This window comes from Teleopsis dalmanni, chromosome 1, assembly GCF_002237135.1.
Source record: "Teleopsis dalmanni isolate 2A chromosome 1, ASM223713v2, whole genome shotgun sequence".
Lineage (NCBI taxonomy): Eukaryota > Metazoa > Arthropoda > Insecta > Diptera > Diopsidae > Teleopsis > Teleopsis dalmanni.
Window position 1 is genome coordinate 35,363,992 of NC_051846.1, and position 18,019 is coordinate 35,382,010.

Below are 18,019 nucleotides of genomic sequence, written 5' to 3' on the forward strand. Positions count from 1 at the left end.
GCAGTGCAAAAAATCCCAAAAAATCTCCCATTTGGTTTAGTATCAACTTAGCCTAACTCGCACACGTCCTTAATTACCAAATTTTAGCTGGAATTTGAAAAATATACACTTGAGTTTAAACAAAAGAATGAAGAAAGTGTCTATAACCTCAAAGACCAAAGGAATTTGCATATACCAAAGTTAAAATCTTATTGAATTATAACAAAATATATATTGAATAGTCAAAGGATAAAATTAAGAATATTTCTTAGAATCATTGTTACGCGTATAATAGTATGGCATATTAACACTGTAAACAAATTTATTGAGTTTATATATTATTTCACTAATTTTAAGGGAAAAAAAATGTATTTCATTCTTTTTAAAATATATAATTGTTATAATTATAATTGTTTAATCATAAATATTTGAAATTACTCCAAATAGAGACAAAGGATCCTAAACACCCTAAACAGGCAGGAGCATGCCCATTTAACAAATATTTTATATAAGTTTATAGCTTAAAATAATACATTCTAATAAATATGATATAAAATTAATGTAGAGTAAATATTAAATCAGTTATATATTATATCTGATTTAAATAATCAGATATTATATCAGATGTCAGATAGATAATATATTAAGTATATTGTATATTATATTTAATATTATATATCTTCATATATATAATTTATATCATGCCTTATACTAATAATATTCAATGTATTAAACATAATAACTCTATTAAATTATTATAATTGTTTAATTACAAATTGCCAAAATTGCTCCAACATAATGAATAGTAAATAACTGAACAATACGGATGATGGCTCCCCAAAAGAGCAAAAGCTTTGCCAATTTATTTAAATTTTTAAATAAGTTAAAAGTTGAAAATTAATTATACTTATTAATGACCGAAATGTTAATTAATTGAAGATTAAAATTTGTTGCTCTCCTCTAAGACCAACGTTAAGCTAAACATTTATACGGGTTGTGAGGAGTAGTCTTATCAATTGCAGAGAGATAACACTTATACATGTTAGACTGACCTTTCTAATTCATTTAAAAGAGGAGGCTTAAGCGGCACGTTAAGACTCTCATTATGAGTATTAAGTCTGTCATATTAGGATTATTATTTTAGGCCCTTTTAAGATAATACACAAATGATCAAATTATCACTTTAAATTTATTAAAATTTTGAACAAGTAAAGAGTTTCTCGATTTTACACTATTGTCAATTAGAGAATTAATTGTAAAATAGTTAATTCCACAAAATTCTGGTCCATGCAAAAATACAGTACCTGATACTTGTGAGATGAGCCAGAATTTTATAGTAATACTTATTGCTGAATAGATACCAAAAGGTATTTGATAGCGTATCATTACATTCTGTCAAATACACCAAATAGAATCATATATTAAATTTTTATATAGATTACTTTAAAAATTTGTATATCCTGAATTTTGTCAAGACTCTTGCATCGTCAAATCGATGTTTTTGAAAAATTCTACAAATATTATGGTACAAATATTTTGGTCAAATCCGATATTCTATAATTCTTTATGTATTTCAATATTTTGATATGAAACTGTCAGTTTCCTGAAGACGACTTTAGATTAAAGTCGAAATATTGGTATTAAAATAAAAATTAGTGTGAAATAATTTAAGATGATTTAATTAATTTTTATTTATTGGCCAATGTGAATGAATCTGTATGGAGAAGAACGACTGTCTCAGAAATTTCAATCCACATTCGCAGGCATTCGGATGAAATTGCCGTATATTTTAAAAACTAAAACATGATATTGCTCAGGCAGTTTTTTAATACAGTCCTCAAAGTAATAGGACACTAAGTATTCATTCAATTTTACGAACCCTAATCCACACAAGGCATTTTATTATTCACATCATTATCACATCATTACTACCAACGGAGTTACTTTAAAATAGTAATACTTTCATCCATTTATTCTATCCTGCACTAATCTTTACTTGTTACATTGTTATTACAAATCATTAAAGCTTAACTTATGGGTCTTCGGGGAGCTGACGCAACATGGTCGCTTCAGACGCCTCTTCTGCGTACGCGCCTATATCTAGTCTTGTATATCAACCCCGGTTACTGCTTGCTCAACTTGATCGCCCCACCGGAGACACGGTCTACATCTATACCTTCTTTCTCCAAGAACCGCTTTCAAACACCTTTTTCGCTGAAGCTACTTCATCCATTCTCTTGACATGACCAAGCCTCGGGATGTTAATTCGCTGTATTAATTCAATATCGTGATAAAATTTGTAAGTGGCACGTGGTTTATTCGGATGTGGTGGTAGTCGCCAACTCGTAGGCAACCAAAGATCTTAGTAAAACCTTTTCTCTCCAAAACACCCAATGTTGCTTCATCATTGTGCGCCATACAGAAGCACAGATAGAAAGCCACCTATAGAGCGTAAATTTTGTTTTTCAAGAGAGAACTCTACATTCCTATTGCCTACCAAGCCTATAGTATCACCTATTGGCAATAGTGATTCTTCGTGTGATCACCAGACTGACATCGTTGTTGTTCGTCACGATGGTACCAAGATAGATGAAATCGTTGACAGATTCGAAAGTATAGTCAGCAACGACTAGCTCAGCCTCCGAGTATCACATTTTTATCAGTAACCGACATCATTTTTTCCTCATTCACAGCTAAACCCGTTTTTACAGATTGAAACTTTAAACCTATTTAGAAACAGACATTAATAAATCCATCATTCGTTTGCAAATTCATTCTCTATTGTATGTTCACAACGGAACAAAATATTAAAAAATTAAATAAATCCCTGTTTACTTGTCGATAGTGTCAGTTTTCTGAATTATGTTCTTCCATAAGATTTTTTAAACTCGAACTAGGACAGTTTCAATGTCCTACTTAATACTCGCACACTTAATTTTTCTATATATTCCTCTACTTACATTCTTTCCCATCCCACCCCAAGTGCTTTTCTTCCTCGCTTTCAGGGTACCGGCAAGGCTTCATACAATCTATTACAAATTTATTCTGTAGTGCTTTAACTTCTGAAAGAAAAACACGATTAAATAAAAATTAAATACTAAAATTTACAACTATATTCATTATCGCAACCAGGAAGCAAGTCATGGGGAATGGGCCCATATTTTAAAAACTTCAGCAAAAATGATGAAAAAATTAAAATAGTTTATTTATATGAAATAATCAGTATCTATCTAAAGAAAGGTCATAGGGGTCATTAAATTTAAATACACCTATCCATGCCTTCGTCATCAATATATTTTATTAAGAGGGTGTGAGTTATTTCCTTATGGGACCTCTTATTATTATTAAATTTAATGAAATACAAAATTTACTTGAGTATATGTTTAAGGTTAGACTTTATCCAATACGATCCCTTTCACCTACGACCTGTATTGCATAAATCTGCAAGTGAACACCTAACACCTAATCATTTAAATAGCTGTCAGGATTCTTAACTATATGTTTCTATTTGTTCAGTTATTAAACGGCATGGTACGAAGTATAAATAATAGATAATAGAATGTCGGTTCTTTTTTATTTTTTGTTTGAATTAAGAAATATTCTTCATGTATGTATTGATTTAAAAGGAAATGTATTGTTTATTTATTCTAAAATCACACCAGACGGTTTCAGTTACGATCTTTATAACCCATTGATTATAAAAATATTTCTTTATACATTTAGATATCTATATAGATATGCTTCCAATACATAGATTTGTACATATGTATATATTTTTAAACAAATTTTAATTAAAATATTTAATTGAAATTTTTATATGCTTTAACAATAGATATCTAGATAGATAATAGATATCGAATATAAATCTATATCCGTATAAAGAAATATATTGTTTATTTATTCTAATAATCGCCAGACGGATTTAATGTTTATTACACATTAAAGATGGCAATATTTCTCCATATACAGATAGATAACTTGGTATATATAGATATTGATATAAATTTTTAAACAAATTTTTATAAATAAATTTAATTAAAATTATATCAAATTTAAATCTAGATTCTAAATATATATATCTATGTTGATATCTATATATATAGATACGTTTGCAATAGATAGGTATGTGTATAAATTTTTAAACAAATTTTAATAAATATGTTTAATTAAAATTTGCATGTCCTTTCACAAGAAATCTATATCAAATTTAAATCTAGATTCTAAATATATATATCTATATTGATATCTATATATATAGATACGTTTGCAATAGATAGGTATGTGTATAAATTTTTAAACAAATTTTAATAAAAATGTTTAATTAAAACTTCAAGGTCCTTTCATAAGAAATATATATCAAATTTAAATCAATAATATATATATATATCTAGATTCTTTTAAATTTAAATATCTATATATATATAGATATAGATCCTATATGTTTAAAGTTAAGAGATTTCATTAGGTTTTTTTCATATAGATATATAGGCTTGGTCATGTCGTGGTAATGAAAGAAAGTGCTCCGGCTAGAAAGGTGTTTGATTCGGTACCACCGGTGGAAAATGCGTGTATACACATAAGTGTATTAGATATTTATAAATATAAATATATAAATATATAGACACGTTTGCAGTAAATAGATATGTATATAAATTTTTGAACAATTATTAATATTTTCAATTATAATTTGTGTCTTATGACAAGAAATCTATTTCGATTAGAAAAGGTGGGAAATAGAGAGAATATTTTTAAATTAAATCAAAATTAGATATTGTAATCAATTGAATCTTTAAGTCTGTTGATAATCCTGCCAAATATCCTTCATCTATGTTTTTCGAAATATCTTATTTTTTAATTATCGGTGTTTAATTTAAAAACTGCAAGTATCAGGAACTAAACCCTGTCATATTTCAAATGTAGTCTTGTGTGTTACACCCTGGGCCAACGTTACACTTTATAAATTTAGAATTCTGTTCATTTTTCTTATTTATTCATGAACAAAACACGAACTCTGTAGACCTATTTTTTGAAACTAATGCACAGACCAAACCTATATAAATTCACTTAACTATTACAAATTGGTTTTATTTTTCTCAAATTTAAAAACTCTTTTTTAGTTATTTTTTTTAAAATATTCAAAGCGTATATGAAATATATATATGAAATGAAAATAAATATTATTTGTGCTTAATAAGACTTTTCCATCAGTTTATCCATTAATTTTAGTTAATTATGCTAACATTTCATAAATGCGTGGGTAAACTAAAGACCACAACATTCCATATACTCGATAGCATTTCAGAGTATAAAAATATTACAAAAAGTATCTTTGAAAAAAACTGCTGAAAGCGGTTTTTTTGCTTCGTCAGATAAATAGAAAAATTCAGTTCATTTAAAAAATGAAGCATTTATGTTAACATCAACATCATTTTACTGATATAGATTTGTCAAAGATTTCTTCAGAAATGTTAAACTAACGATCTGGAGGACATTGCCTTTAAGCGATTCGTGTTTCCATCGCAAAATACATAACGAAAAAAAAAATCGCTTTAAAACAAAAAAATTTTCTATTATACATATTATTTATTAATTATTATTTCATACATTTGTTACATTAGTACTAATAATGATAATAATAATAATAATATATTTATTTTTATCCTAATAGAAAACAAAATTACTTTACTTTCGAATGATTTTTGTTCTTTGCATATGCAATAGTTTTTTTTATATAATTTATATTTATTAATAATAGTCTATAAATTATTTACGAATAAAATACATGTGAGGGGAGAGTTTGTTACTTTTTTTCTTTTTCTCCTCCACGCTTTGTTCTGTACTAAATTATTTTCATAAAACACTAAATTTAACATTTTCACTATTTAATTTATTGAAAAGTAAATTGTTTAATTTTTTATTTTTTTGTTTATGATTACAACTGCAAAAATTAACAGAATTTAAATCGATTTAATTTATGTATAAAATAGTTTACATTGGATTTTGAAGCATTTGTGTTTGGAGTTGAGTTTAATTAAATTCAACATAAACTGCAAACGGCGTTGTAGGTTTTTAATGGGTATTGCTGCTTTATTTGTTGTTATTGGTGACCCGAAATCCTCGACTTAACATATTGCGGCTGTCGTAGTTGTGGTCGTTGATGTTAGTTGTACTTAATAGCGTTTTTGCTGACAGCTTAAGGATGTTGAGATATTATATATGTTTAAGCTCGTCATTTTTACAGTTTTTATAAATATAATTATAGCTATTATTAAGTAAACAACTGAGGTTGATTTAAAAGCCGTGAACTTTGAGTTGTTCAGGCTTAGCAAGGCCCGCCTTAGTCAACCATTGACAGATGTTCTCACGCTGATCACCTTGTAGCTGAAGCACCTCACCGTATTCGGCGTGTTCAATTACAGTGCCGTTGCAAGCGAACTCCTATAGGTATTTGTAAAAATATAGAATGTTAGTATTTTATTCTTTAAAATATATTAATTTAAAAATGTCTTTACCTTCTTACATGAGCGCACTATCTTTTTTAGATCATATTCTGATGATAAACCTTGAACGGTTGTTAAAGTTTTGCGTCCACTGCGCTGTTGGATTCTTATGTGAACGAGACCGTCTTGAACATCATCGTCTGCACCCTTGATTGCATCAGCAAAGGGGTCTGTAAAATAGTTTAAATAGATATATAAACTATAATTTTATGTAAGATATGATTTACTAAAGTAATTCAATAAAATAAAAATAGTTTCAATTAAAAACAATTTAATAATTTAAAAACAATCAATCAAAATGCAAGGCAATAGTACTGAAATAAGAATTAAAAAAAGAAGTAAGAGCCAAAGTGTCAGCTACGAGCACTAACAACCAAAAAAAAAAAAATAAATCCTTAATAAGATTTTCTAATCCAATTAGGTTTGGTATTCATAAAAAATTGAACTAATAGTACGGACAGCGAGTCCTATCCCCTTAAATTGTGCATAGAATTTGTCACCATTTAAGGACATGATTTCCTTGAGCTACAACAACAACAAGGCTACCACTTATTAGTTTTAAGAGCTGCTGAGTGGGTGCCTCGGAGCCATTCTTTAATTTCGACGACCAAGTGCCGTTCGCTATTCACAAAACAAATCATACAGCAGATCTTCGTAGATTACCAGAGCAGCAACATGCCACTTATAACCTCCATTTAATCTTTACCATTTGAAAGCTGAGCAGAACAAGATGTATATTTTATTTAAAATAGTTCTCGTAGGTTTCAAGAATAGCGGGATGTTCATCCTGGAACCACTCCTCGACCGCGACAACCAAGTGCCGTTCAACACCCCCAAAGGAACTACACAATCAGGTCCCAACGGGTTACAACAAAAACTTGGGAAAGACGTTCAAGGCACAAAAACACTTGGATATAAGTGATATGTCAATGTAAAACCTGTGAGCAGGTTGTTAAGATATATAAGTAAATGTTGAAAAAAATTAATGAGACACTAACAACACACATTTATTGTCAATCGTCTACATGTTCTTGGTATGATCAAGTTTCTCACCCGCTTAAAGTGACCATGTTTCCCATAATGACCATGTTGACTTCAATCTAATTTCCATCCATTTATAATACATTCCTTCCCCTTATTCCCCTCCCCCTACCTTTAACCACCACCCATCCACTTTTATTCCACCCATGTATTCGTCTTTTGTTTTTCGCTTTTAGGTCCCCGCGAGTTACAACAACAATATATAATTAAGTTTAATATCTCATTCTTTCCAGTTCTATATCTTAACCTTATTATCGCCAATTTATATACACCAATTTCCATACTGGTTTTTTTCCACTCATCACACAACCAAAAATCTGGTGAAATTCCGAAGCAGGTATCAACACAACGCAACGACAACAACAACTATAACAACCTGACAATAAGATTTACTATAAAAAATCACAAACGCAATATAAATTTCACACAAAAAAAAATAATTAGAAAAATTGTTTTGTTTGTAAAAAAAAAAAAGAAAAAAAATTTTACTGATAGTATTTTGATGACAATGCAAACGCGGCAAGGAACTTTTTTTTTATGACGACATCAACAACGAGGCCAATCTGTGAACAAAGATAAACGAGAATTCTCTCGAAACGTTGTACTGCTGAGTCACTCAAACATTTTTAGCAATTATTTATTAGCAATACTGTATAATAAATTAGCAAATATTTTAATTTGCAATTAAAAAAATGCACAACTTAATTTATTTAAAATAAAAAGAAAGTTGAGAAAATTTCACTAATGACTGCGCGTTAACCTCAACGCGGCCATCTTTTCTCGGAACACAATTTCAGCAAATTTTTTTAACAATTTCATGTATAAATACTTTACTTTTTGCACTTACCAAATGTATTTAAATTCTGGATTGACATACGACAATAAAAACGAACAACAGCCGAAAATAAAACTTACTGTAATATAATAAATTTAGTTCTATTTGTTGAATTTGTTGAAAATTTCTACCAAACGAGGTGTGACGTTTATACTGAATAACGTTTTTATGAATGAACAACTAATGAAATTTTATTTGGAATTTGATATTCAAAGCATGCTGGAATCGAAACGTTCTAGTGTTGAACATAATTAAATAGAAATGGTTACTTGGTTTAAATAGAAATGGTTACTTGTTTTTATTTTAATATTATCAATTCATTTAACATCATCTACTATAGGCCGGATAATAATTCACACAATAACGACCAATATTCTGTCACGATTTGTATTGAAAGGATGCTAATTTGCTAAATACGTATTAAAACTTTATATGTGTGCTAATAATATATAAAATCTATCAATATATTACAATTTAGCAAGTTAGTATCAATTGCGGCATTCGAACTGTCATAACAGCCATTGTTACTTTATTCAGATTTTTGAGAGTAGTTTTAAAAATATCTGCAAGACTATACTCTAAAATTGCACTCATTATGTTTTTATTTAGCAAATATAAGTCTTTAGCATTTAAAGATGACTTTAGCATGCTAAATAAAAATTCTAGAGACCTTTTATTTATATCATATTAGCATTTTATTTATTTTATAATATTTTTATTTCTCTTGCATTGTTATTATAATTATTAAAACATTTCGTTATTGCAATTATAATCATATTCTATGTAATCATATTAAAAGATTCAATTGAATAATTAAAACAAAATTAAATACAAATATTACGCTTTCTAAATATTTTAAATATTTCTTTATAAGTAATATTGAATAACTCAAAAAATGATGCACACTTTTTATTCCAAACTATTTTACATCATCGTAAAGTATTTCTACTGTAATGCGTACATAATTAGTACCAGCTCTTGAATTTATAGAACTTCTACTTCCTAAAAAGTAATTAATTGAATTTAAAAAAATGTTTTAAGTTTATATTGTATGGTTTGAAGGCATATTTAACCTTCACGTAACATTTATTTGGCACTTGCCAAAAATCAAATCAACAGGCATGTTGAAAAATCAGCTTTTTGAAATGAGAACAAATGAAATACAACGAATGTAAACACTTTCAAATGGCTCATTCAAAATGATTTTTACTTTAGGTCGTGTGCGAGTTAGGCTAAGTTGCGTTCTAAATGAGGGAAATTCTAAGTTGTGCCGAAAATGTAGTGATGTGTCGATACGTGTTGATAAATGGCTAAATGTGTGCAGTGCAAAAAAATCCCAAAAAATCTCCCATTTGGTTTAGTATCAACTTAGCCTAACTCGCACACGTCCTCAGTTGTATTTTTTTGTTTCAATTAATATGTTTTTGTTGTTAAAATAACGTATTGATAACAAAAGTTTTTCAATTATTATATATTTAGCACTCGTATGACAACTATGTCCAGACACACAAAGCCTCACCGTGAACAAATTTAAATCGAAACAGAACTATAACAATATCACATTTGACATGACCATAATAAAATACCACTAAGAAATGTTGTTCGATAGCGTTTGACTGTGAATGGGCCGCTTCAAAAACGATGATAATAATTGTTTGTTCATGCCACTCCTCACACACTCCTTGATTTATTTTTATTGTAAAAAGCAAAATTTCTTAATTTTTATTAATCAATCACTTGAGTAGATTAAAAAGTATTTTTCACAAACACGTAAATTATTTCATTTTTATGATTGGCTGTGTAGTGTCGCATAAGGTTGTATTTACTTAATGCCAACACTGTTTCAAAGCAACACTGCCTTATCATTCCGTCAAAATTATTTCTTAATCGTATTTAAAATGTTGAATCAGATGACTTTTTAACATAATTCACAACAACTGTGTTTATATATTTCGCATATTAAATTCAAATCGTTTTGTCACAAATAACAGCAAATAATAGTAAAAGTCTTTAGATATTGTATCTTAAATCAGGCAAATTCAAAGCAGGAACATTCTGAGCATAAACAGAAAAGTAATGTGCCTTTATAAATTTTTTAAAAATTTAAATTTAAATATTATTTAGCTTAATTAGGTGATGTCATTTATGTTTTTCTCAATATGTTTAGTTCATTCTAAAACTAATGCAAATTCCATTTGTACGAGGATGCAATCAGATGTACTCAACTACGCCAGTTTCGTTACAAAATATTTCCACTTCAAAATTAAATCTAAAAGTTATCCTCAAATTATAATATATACATAGTTCCCTATATAGATCATATATGAATTATTTACAGTATGAATAATTTGCTACAACTATTACAAAACGACTGGTTTTTATTTCAAGTAGATATATTTGTATTTAGTAAAATATAATTTAGTAAGTTATTAAACATAGATTAAAATTATTAACACTTAATAGTAAAACTATAAAGTATATACATATAAACAAATATATGCACATACGATGATTGCATCTTAATCTATTTTTATTTTATATCAAAACGTTTAAAATTATTTTAAATCTCCCATATTCAATATGATTACGTTTTAAACATATATTATCTAAAACAATATTGTCTTCAATATGAAAAGATATTGTTTAAATAAATTATTTTAATTTGTGTTGTTATCAATATCATCTACATCGGTATCTGTTATTCCCATTGTTAATTTTGCTGCTTCTTGGCGTTTTTGCAAATGTCGCCAAAGAGTACTTTTGGGAAGATCAAACATTATTGCAGTTTGATTCAGAGAAGTACCTTCATGGATGCAGACGTTCATAGCGTTAAATAACCTTTGCCTTAAGTCTTTCTTTTCGCTACTACTGATTCTTCTATGATTTAAATTATCAGGCAAATCACCGTTTTTAATTAAACGTGATCTATGCCTGTGAAGTGTAGAAATTGGTATATTTAAATCTTGACTAACATGTTTTAACTGTTCCCCGTTTTTTAAGCGTTCATATGCCTGTTTTAATATCGATGTATTACGTTCTGGTTTCACATAGTAGGGTGATTTGTGTACACGTCGCCATAGAACAGTTTTAGACAAACCAAATTTTTCAGCCGATTTTTTCAAACTTAAACCTTGTGAGATCACAGCATCCACAGCTAAATCATAGGCATTCTGTACTATTTCATGCACTGATCCACTTGCAGGCTCTTCCACTTCATCTAAACTATTCGAATCATTTGAGTCATTTTGACTGTAATTTTCAGTTAGTAGTTTCATTTCTTCTTCTAAATTTGTCATTTTACTTTCTTCTTCATCTTGTTTTATATGTTTACTTTCAGATTTATCAGAAGTTTGTGAATTATCATCATAGTCTATGCAAACGCCAAACGGTTCATTAATAAGCTAAATTTAAATGAAAATTTATTAACAAAAATAGATAGGAATATAACACAAGCACTCACAATATCCTCCGCTGTTTTATCACCTACAAATTCTACTTCGTTTTCATTTGCTTCTGTATCGTCCTTGGGAGACCGAAAGAAACTTACTTCCGATGTAATGCCCAACACGTTAATGGCTTGCAAAAACTCTGATAAATTTTCAGCAATTATGCAAGACTCTCCGTTATATATAAAATGTAAGATGTTTTGAAGTACATCAATTCTTATGTCGGGCACCACTATGGTAGCTTCTTCTCCTAGAGGCAAATCCTGTAGTGCAGAACGTAGCATCTCACTGGACGATGCGAGTACAATCCGATGAGCACGCAGGTAGCTTCCATTGGAAGTTATGACTACGTCACCTTCACCCTCCAACGATTTGTATATATTTTCAATGGTTGTAAGATGACCCATCCATTTTAAATGATTCATGGCAAAGAACAGGATATCCTCTGTAAAACTGACTTTAAGAACTTTTTAGCAATCCAGAATTAATTGGTACACAACAAAAGTTTGTTTTCGAAAACAAGCGAATTCGTAAAGGCTCTTTAAACATATGGAAGCGCAGAGTTACCAACACTAAAAAAATTATTAATTTTTGTTAAGGCTTAAGTTTAATTATAATTTTTAATAAATTTTATACAATTTTACTTGCTTTTTTCTTACTTTTTTGTACAACAAAATAAAAGCAACAAAATAAAGGACAACAAAATAAAAAACAAATTTTACCAAAAAGGATAAAATTTGTTTTTGAAGAATTAAAAAAATTGGTTTGCCAACGTTAGAATTTGAAAACCAACTAAATACCGAGCAGCGTCTGATAACCCAATTGAATACACAAACTTGTTCAATGTCTTTACTGTTATATAAATATTTTATAAATGTGTTGAAATTATTTTTAGTTTGTACAAACAATTAAGCTATATCTGCATATAGAATAAAGATCTAAGTTGAAATCATGGCCTGTAAAAAATCTTATTCTTTCCCATATATCAATACAGTTTTAGATTTTTTTGGGTGTTGGAAATTATGGAGTGGCATTTATTCATTTTGAAGAATTCGGTTTCGATATATATCGGAACCACATAATATACATTAGCGAAATTTCATACATTTTTAGAGAACAATTTGTCTTACAATAAATTTATTGTTCTAACGAGTAATTATGTTCTGTATATATAACACATACATTTAGAGTTGCCAGGTCTTACATGATTAAGTAATTACTATGACGTCAATTACATTATTACATATTACTTGTTTTGATTATTTTTTATTTTTTATCATATATAAGAATAAACAAAATGTTTTTTATATAACAAACATAAGATATTACGATTTTAATATCTTATTACGATATTAGTTTATTACGATATTAATATGATGATCTTAGATTTATTGGAGAACATGCTTGTAGACGTGTGTGAATTCAAATAAATTGAGGTAAAGTAAATTGAAATTTCCTAGGAATTTTTTGCACTGCATTTATGTAAATATTTATTTATTCATTTATTGAACTTATTTATTATTTTTGGTTAAAAGTATTTAAATTTATTTATTAAACATATTTTAAAATTTTCACGATGGTAATACCTAATTTATCTAATTTTTATCTAATTTACCCTACTCGAAATTCTGATAAATACCAACATTCCAAAATCATTGTTCTGATTAGTATCTGTTTATAGTATTTGATTGTTAAAATTTTCATAACTAAAGTTTGAAAAGTTCAAAAGTAATTTGGGATAATTTTAGTAAAGATATTTTATCTTTTTTTTTCTGTAGATTGTTTTACACGTGATAGCCACCGATGACTGTTTTTTCATATTATTAAGTTTTTTAAATTTTCAAAATTTTGAAAAATTTATCTTCATAGCCTCGGTATCGTTTAATATTCCATCATAAGACCCTAAATTCCTTCCTAACGTGTTGAATTTCAGAGCATAAAACTAAATAAAGTTTAATGCCTAGTACTAGCTCCTTTCAATATCGTATAGGGACTGTAAAGACAAATACATAGTGTATAAGTTTATTTGCTAAAAAAATAAATTTTTCATTCTAATATAAATTAATATAATAATTAAATTACCTTTATATAATATAATATCATCTAACTATTATTTAATAATATTATCTTCATATATTAGCTTATACTATGTTCAAACAGCCAAATTTCCTTAATTTCGTAAAAATTAAATTAAGTTAATTTCGAAAGTGTTCATACTGTCCCAAATTAAGGAAATCATATGGTTTTGTTTACAAATGCTTCAAACACCATTTGTATCTCAAAAATTTTAAAAGTTGATTATTAGAACTATAAAGGATGGTATATAGTAGTTTTATTAACTTTAGTGGATTTCAATATTATATAAAATAATTATTTTTTATTCTATTTTATATTAATAAAAGTAACAGTTTTTTCTTTATATTCAATTTTAAAAATGTGCATTTCTTTCAAAATATTTTCCTGGTTTTATTAAAGACAACTGTGACTGACATTTATTTAAAAAAAAGTAATTTTTTCGTTATCTCAACTTTATCTTTTCTTTAAAATTTATTTTACGCATACTTGCATTTGAAATATACCATAATTTCAGCCTTCGTTTCAACTAAATTTAGATAATTTTCCTTAATTTCGTTCTAATCTTAAAACTGAATTTTGTATGGAAAAAACAACTTAATTTCGCTGATACGAAGGCGAAATTAAGATTTTTGCGAAATTAAATTAAGCGAACTATAAGCCTAAGCAAGTGCCTAAATGAGATAGTTTGAACCTGGTATAAGCTGTCATAAAAGGACATATTAAGAATTTACTGCGCCTCAAATGCAACTACATCTGATCATTTAATCTAAAATTAATTAAAAACTGATGAATCAGCTGTTTTGGTTTGAATTTAAATTTTTGTATTATTTATTTGCGCGGCACTGGTGTTCTCACCAGACTTTACACAAAGCTGTTCCATAATAATCTGTGTAAAGTGCGTAATTTGGCACTTTATTGTGTTACGCACTCAATTTGTATTTGTGTTTTACTTGAGTTTTACTACGAGTAGCTCGTGGAACAGACCTATTATTATAGTTTATTTTGACAGATTTGTTTTCTAATAAAAAGTAACTATGGTACTGAACTAAAGTCAAGCACTCTAACTGCACAAACTTACAATTTTAAATAAAATTATAATTTTAACAAATTTGAAAACTATTTAACATTTTTTTTAACAATTTTATTAAATAAATTTGGCTTTATTAATCGAATTAGTTCAAATTAATTTTTTTAAATAATAGTGAAAATAAATTACAAAATATTTTGTTGAAAATTATTTAGATATTTATTTAAAATAACATTAAACTACATTAAAAAATAAATTACACTGACATCGAGAGTTAAAATATGGAAACTCCAAAGCAACTATTGCAAAAAATATATTTTTTTTTTGGTATAAACCACTTTTATATTTAATTTTTAATCGCTGATTACTATATTATATAAAATGTACAATATCATTTTTCATTATAATAAAATAACAAAATATTTTTGGCAATAGCTTTATATGTAATGTACATATTAGCATAATAAAACTATATATTATTCATTTTATGACAATATAATTTCCTCCTTAACATCTGATGAATCATTCTGATCCTGTTCTAACTTCAGAGCTCGTTTCTGTAAATGCCGCCATAATGTACTCTTCGGTATGTCAAACAAATTTGCGGCATGATTCTGTGAAACACCTTGATGAATGCATGCATAGACCGCTTTGGCAAGTTTCTCTCTTAATTCCTCTCGTGTGCCAGGATCTCGTTTTTTACATACAATAAAATCAGGTAATCTTCCTTGCTGAGACAAGCGTACTTTGTATCTGTGCAATGTTGACATTGGTATGTCTAAATCGTGACTAATACTCTTCAATGACTCGCCCGTTTTAAGCCTCTCATGTACTAATTTTATTTGCGGATTCTCTCGTGCAGTTTTCATATAATTTGGATGTAGACGCACTCGTCGCCAAAGTACAGTTTTTGATAATTCGTATTTTACAGCTGCTTTTTGTAGACTCATACCTTCTTCAATTACCGCCTGAACAGCTAAATCTATTAGGCTTTCCGCTGAACGACGCACCTCAGTTTTTGCAATCGTTTTATCTTCCACAGAGTCTGTTGTTGATACTACTGTTTGTTCCATTTGTATTGGATCTGCATCGGTTTTCATTTTGTACATTTTTCCTTTGGGTATGATTTGCACTACCGACGACTGACTTTCTATGCTTGCTGAACCTCTTGGAATGTTATGTATTTTTGTTGAAATTATTGGATTTTCTGTGTTATTATATTCCTCAATTATATTGCTTTCTACGTCCTCTTCGGTGTCTATTTTTTCAGCACTTTCGCCATTACCAGTGTCTATATCTTGATTTTGAGCTAAAGCAAATGTTCCGTTTTCGCCTGTCAATATAAATTCACCATTATTTGCTCCTTGTATATGCTCAATTGAATATGTAATTTTGTGGTTTGGTTCATGATAAACATCAAGAAATTCTAATTCGCGCGGTGGTCCTGGGTCAGTAACATTTTGTGTTTCCTAAAAATAAGCATTAAAATATTATAATTATGGTAATAATTAAAATTATTATCAACAAAAACTTACATCAACTTTTTGTGAATAATTATCCTGCTCTACAAGATCGCAATGTTCCATTTGAACGTCTGTTAAATTTTTAACCTGCAAAATTTCCGCACCAACTGAGGTGTGAAGATTTGCTTGATTGCATTCAAAACTTATTGCGGATTTGACTCCTAATAAATTCATAGTCTCGAGGAACTCCGATAAATAAGCTGATCCTACATGTGCCTCGCCCATGTATATGAAACTGAGTACGCTATCCAATAGTTCACCTTTTATCTCTGGCACAATAATCGTTGCTTCTTTATCAAAGGGAATTTCAGCTAACAAGGTACGCAGTAAATCACTACTAGAACTTAGTACGAAGCGATGGGCGCGTACAGATTTGCCCTTAGCAACCAGTGTGACTTCACAGGTTTCTGGATCATTATGTAGAGTTTTTTGTATTTCCATTATAGTTGAAGTGTGTCCCATCCATTTTAGGTGGTTCATGTTTGCCTTGTTTTTCTGCTTATTATTTTGAAAATTTGTTTTGTTTTATTTTCACTTTGATATATGAAATTTATTGAGAACGAAAATATTTGTAGCGATTCCACGAAAACAAACGAAATACGTCGGAACGAACATGTAGAAAAGTACTTATTTGCTATTTCATAACGTTTCGTTAATGCTGCCAGATCGCTACATTTGGACTTAGTTTTTACAGTCTAATTCATAAAAATTTCTTATACTGCTTAATGCTTTTTAAATGCATTTTAGATAAAATATATTTTAATTTTATAATGACATGATAATGCACCCTAAAATATATCCATTTTATAAACATTTGATAATTACAAAACAAATATTAATTATTACATGTCCGTTAAAGACAACATTTTTTGCAACACTGTAAGGAACAAAACGAGTTTAAAACAGCTGCCAGTTCAAATTAAGGAAGAGCAGTTGTACTAACGTTCATAATTTTGTTCACCACGGCAGCAAAAAAAAAAATTCGTGGAAATAGATAATAGAGTGCTAAAGATAAGCTACATGATATTTTTGCTATAGTTATTTTCAATTATCTTTATATTCTGTATTGCAGGCTTTGCTAAAAGAGCTCTTTCGTGAAAATAATCAATATTATTGAAAATAAAAACAAGGACATCAACACAAATTCAAGCAAAATGCGTGGATAAATTTGCAAGAATAATTCGTATATACATAATTTACTTAAATACATATATACATGAATCTTATTTTTGTTTTTATAAAATGTTTATTTTTTTAACTTTAACGAAATGTGTTCTGCAAAGTGATCAGTAATGCAACTGAAGGTACAATGGTCAATAATAAAAATAAACACCAAAAAAGAGAAAACTTTAGAGAGACACCAGCTCTTACAAACAGGCGGAGGGCCACTTTGTCCTGGTGAAGCATTGGGAAGTGATGACATTTCTGTTTGGCTTCCAAATGACTTTGTGGTTGACCACAACTTATTTGATTTTAATAGAAATGAAAATATATAGAAATATAGATGATATATAATATATTTCAAATGACGCAGTGGAAGAAATATTCCACTCCAATATCGCAAAGCCACTAAAACTTGTAGTGAAATTCTT

At 28.5% G+C, this 18,019-nt stretch overlaps 3 protein-coding genes across 3 annotated transcripts; all 3 read right to left on the reverse strand.

The window, feature by feature from the left end:
* Window positions 1–5,906: 5,906 nt before the first annotated feature.
* LOC119672169 (eukaryotic translation initiation factor eIF1) lies at window positions 5,907–8,532 on the reverse strand. Its single transcript, XM_038083162.1, has 3 exons — window positions 8,368–8,532; window positions 6,492–6,649; window positions 5,907–6,417 (listed from the first exon to the last, which is right to left on the reverse strand). The coding sequence occupies exons 1-3, from the start codon at window positions 8,393–8,395 to the stop codon at window positions 6,271–6,273; spliced, it is 333 nt and encodes a 110-aa protein (XP_037939090.1). The 5' UTR covers window positions 8,396–8,532; the 3' UTR covers window positions 5,907–6,270.
* Window positions 8,533–10,878: 2,346 nt separating this feature from the next.
* Window positions 10,879–12,367, reverse strand: LOC119671215. The gene is made up of 2 exons (XM_038081752.1): window positions 11,816–12,367; window positions 10,879–11,756 (listed from the first exon to the last, which is right to left on the reverse strand). The coding sequence occupies exons 1-2, from the start codon at window positions 12,224–12,226 to the stop codon at window positions 11,013–11,015; spliced, it is 1,155 nt and encodes a 384-aa protein (XP_037937680.1). The 5' UTR covers window positions 12,227–12,367; the 3' UTR covers window positions 10,879–11,012.
* Window positions 12,368–15,238: 2,871 nt separating this feature from the next.
* LOC119671217 (broad-complex core protein isoforms 1/2/3/4/5) lies at window positions 15,239–17,060 on the reverse strand. The gene is made up of 2 exons (XM_038081755.1): window positions 16,440–17,060; window positions 15,239–16,373 (listed from the first exon to the last, which is right to left on the reverse strand). Exons 1-2 carry the CDS (start codon window positions 16,905–16,907, stop codon window positions 15,390–15,392), a joined length of 1,452 nt encoding a protein of 483 aa, XP_037937683.1. The 5' UTR covers window positions 16,908–17,060; the 3' UTR covers window positions 15,239–15,389.
* Window positions 17,061–18,019: the final 959 nt, after the last annotated feature.